Below are 3,742 nucleotides of genomic sequence, written 5' to 3' on the forward strand. Positions count from 1 at the left end.
CCCTTAAGGCTCATGTTTTCTTCTGAGCTCTTATCATTTATGTCATTGTTCTGAAGGAAAAGTTCAAGATTGATTTAGCCAACAGCTGGTTAAAAGACAAATGAACCCAAAGTACAAATACAGACACCTGGGAAATTGCATCTCAGCGATCAGTCTACCTCTTCTTAAATACATTTTGTTTGCCTATTTGAGTGCAAGCCCCAAGGCAAGAGCTGTGTCTTTTTAATGTCTTCCACAGCACCAAGCATATTGTAAAATTTGAGACAGCGAGAAACAATGATAATAATGCCATTCAAAGGGAATGCAGACTGGAATAGCACGTGTTTAACCCAGTGGCTTACACACTTGGAGTTGGGAAAGATGGGGAACTAGAATAAATTTACATCGGCTAAATCTGCTTCCAAAATCTGAACCTTTCTCTTCTCTGTTTGGGGTATATATTTTAAGGCCATGGTGATAAAAGTGGTATTTGAAACAAGTCAAAAACAAGCAAACAAAACTCTTCATACTATAGCCAAAAGAAAACATATTTACTGAACACCAACAATTACTAAAGAAATAAAAAGTAAAAAGAAAAAAAATCTTGTTTTCTACCTTTTGGACTTTGGAACATACAGGTAGGTCAGGAAAGAGTTAAGAAGGAACTTAGAGTTCGATTTCTTTTTTAAATTAATTTGTGAAGGCTCTCTGCTCTTCCCTGTTCTAGAGATGGCCGCTTCTTTTCGCGCAGTGCCAGTCTCGTTCCAGAGACATAATGGTGAAGGTCAGAGTGAATGGATTTGGCCGTATTGGACGCCTGGTTACCAGGACTGCCTTCACTTCTGGCAAAGTGGACATTGTTGCCATCAATGACCCTTTCATCGACCTCAACTACATGGTCTACATGTTCCAGTATGACTCCACCCATGGCAAGTTCAAAGGCACAGTTAAGGCTGAGAATGGGAAGCTTGTCATCAACGGGAAGGCCATCACCATCTTCCAGGAGCGAGATCCCGCCAACGTCAAATGGGGGGATGCCGGCGCCAAGTATGTTGTGGAGTCTACTGGTGTCTTCACCACCATGGAGAAGGCCCACTTGAAGGGTGGGGCCAAGAGGGTCATCATCTCCGCCCCTTCTGCTGATGCCCCCATGTTTGTGATGGGTGTGAACCATGACAAGTATGACAATTCCCTCAAGATTGTCAGCAACGCTTCCTGCACCACCAACTGCTTAGCTCCCTTGGCCAAGGTCATCCATGACAACTTTGGCATTGTGGAAGGACTCATGACAACAGTCCATGCCATCACGGCCACCCAGAAAACTGTGGATGGCCCCTCTGGGAAGCTGTGGCGAAATGGCCGTGGTGCTGCCCAGAACATCATCCCTGCGTCCACTGGCGCTGCCAAGGCTGTGGGCAAAGTCATCCCAGAGCTGAACAGGAAGCTCACGGGTATGGCCTTCTGCGGTCCTACCTCCAATGTGTCCGTCGTCGATCTGACATGCCGCCTGAAGAAAGCTGCCAAGTATGATGACATCAAGAAGGTGGTGAAGCAGGCATCCGAGGGCCCACTAAAGGGCATCCTGGGCTACACTGAGGACCAGGTCATCTCCTGTGACTTTAACAGTGACTCCCACTCTTCCACCTTCGATGCTGGGGCTGGCATTGCTCTCAATGGCAACTTTGTAAAGCTCATTTCCTGGTACGACAATGAATTCGGCTACAGCAACAGAGTGGTGGACCTCATGGCCTACATGGCCTCCAAGGAGTAAGAAGCCCGCCCTGGACCACCCATCCCAGCAAGGACACAGCAAGAGAGAGGTCCTTGGCTGCTGAGCAGTCCCTGGCCTAACTAACCCTTGACACTGAGCATCTTCACAGTTTCCATCCCAGACCCCCAGAATAGCAGGTGGGGGCTTAGGGAGCCCTACTCTCTTGAATACCATCAATAAAGTTCATTGCACCCCTCTTAAAAAATTAATTTGTGAAAACTTTTGCTATGTAAATCAAAATGAAATGTACTCTTTTGAAATGGATGTTCTATTATGAAGCATGTAACCATGCAGCTCAGCTCTGGAGGGGAAATGCAAGGCTAATTATCTGCACTTGAGGGCGATAGACTGCCTAGGTCTCTGAATGCTGTCCTGACTCACCAGCCGCAAGCACTGCAGGGACCGCTCTGCCACTTCACAGGTTCTCAAAGTGGCCACCAATCTAACTAAACACTTCAGTTTCTGGACGACGTCCCTCTAATACAGATGCAGAAGGGGTTCTAGACTAAAACGCTTGTCTTCTACATCCATGTTTATCTGAATTGCTTATTACACTACAAAGTCTCCCCAGCCAGTAAGTGTGTATTGAGGAAACCAATAATGAGGGGATCCGTCAGCCTCAGTGTGTAGTATACTTGGAAGGAAGGTACTAAAAACAAGAATATACTTAGATGGGATTTAGAAAGAGGTAGAGCAGTGATTCTCAAGCTTCCTAACACTGCGGCCCTTTAATACAGTTCCTCTTATTGTGGTGACCCCCAACCATAAAATTATTTGAATTGCAACTTCATAACTTAGATTGGGAACCATGGAGGCAGAAGGAAAATTTGCTTCCTTGTGCAGATGATCCAGTTTCAAACTTCAAGTGTGATTCTAAGGACGTTTAAGTGCAGGTCACCATTCTGAAACTAATCGCAAAAAAAGTTTCCTATGATGAATTTTAATCTGTCAGTCCTGCTCTCCTAACTAAACTCTTGACTACCTTGGCTTCTGGTAATTTCTCATGGCTCAAAAGAATTCTTATAATTTAACTAGATTCTTAGAAAACCAAAAAGTAGTGTGTATCATTGGAACCTTTTCTCAATCTCAAAGTATAGACTGAATTAATCACCCACTCTGATGTTGAGGTTACAGACTTCCATGTGATGCTATCTAGAACTGTGAAAACAAATTTTTGTTATTTAAGCTATGCAAACTGTTGTTATGGCAACCCCAGAAGACTGATACGCTGCACTTCAGTGATGACCAAGTAGGAAAATTGCTCTCTTCAGAAGAAACAGCATGAATACGCCACTGGAAGAGGCAGGGCAGCTCCAGAGAGAACAAGCCAGTCATGAAAAATGGTCAAGGCAGGCTGGAATGGCGCAAGGGGACCTCTGTAGTACTGGCATCTTTAGACCCTTCTCCCACAAACTGAGACCAGATCGTGATTCACAGTAAGATTATCAAAATTAATTGAAACAGCTCTAGAATAATCTAATACATGAGAAACTTTTCTCTATAAGCCCTGTGCTAACCACTGAGGCTGACAATGTGGCAAAGCCACCTGAGGAAAGAGAGACTAATTTTTGGCTCATGGTTTGAGAAACAGTCTATCCTGACAAGGAAGTAGTGTCATCAGGGTGTTTGTGGCAGCTGACAGCTCACTGTCCACATTTCAGAAAGCAGAGAAGGGAAAATAAACTGGACCAGACTATAAACCACAAGACCCACCCCTAGCAACCCACTTCTTCCAGCTGACCCCACCTCCCGAAGTTACCATAGCCTCTCAAAAATAGCACCATGGGCTAGGGACCAAAGATCTGGTCAAGGAGATCTGTACAGCATAAACTAGCATAATACTCCGTCATACCTTGACTTGGGTATTTACTACCAGTGGCTGATACTTATTAAGAAATCTAAAAAATTTTTTTTGGTAGGGAAAAGTTTTATTTGACACTCATGACCTGTTCAAAGTCCATCATTAGGGATATTAGTATAGGAACTCAATCA

General features: G+C 44.4%; 1 protein-coding gene across 1 annotated transcript; it reads left to right on the forward strand.

Moving 5' to 3' along the window:
- Positions 1-754: 754 nt before the first annotated feature.
- Positions 755-1,750, forward strand: LOC121453604 (glyceraldehyde-3-phosphate dehydrogenase-like). The gene has a single exon (XM_041660483.1). It carries the CDS (start codon positions 755-757, stop codon positions 1,748-1,750), a length of 996 nt encoding a protein of 331 aa, XP_041516417.1.
- Positions 1,751-3,742: the final 1,992 nt, after the last annotated feature.

This window comes from Microtus oregoni, unplaced genomic scaffold, assembly GCF_018167655.1.
Source record: "Microtus oregoni isolate MIOR12 unplaced genomic scaffold, Mior012 000011F_ref0000422, whole genome shotgun sequence".
NCBI classification, from domain to species: Eukaryota; Metazoa; Chordata; class Mammalia; order Rodentia; family Cricetidae; genus Microtus; species Microtus oregoni.

Excerpts from the sequence above, each read along its gene's own strand:
- LOC121453604 (XM_041660483.1), top strand. The coding sequence starts at position 755 with ATGGTGAAGGTCAGAGTGAATGGATTTGGCCGTATTGGACGCCTGGTT.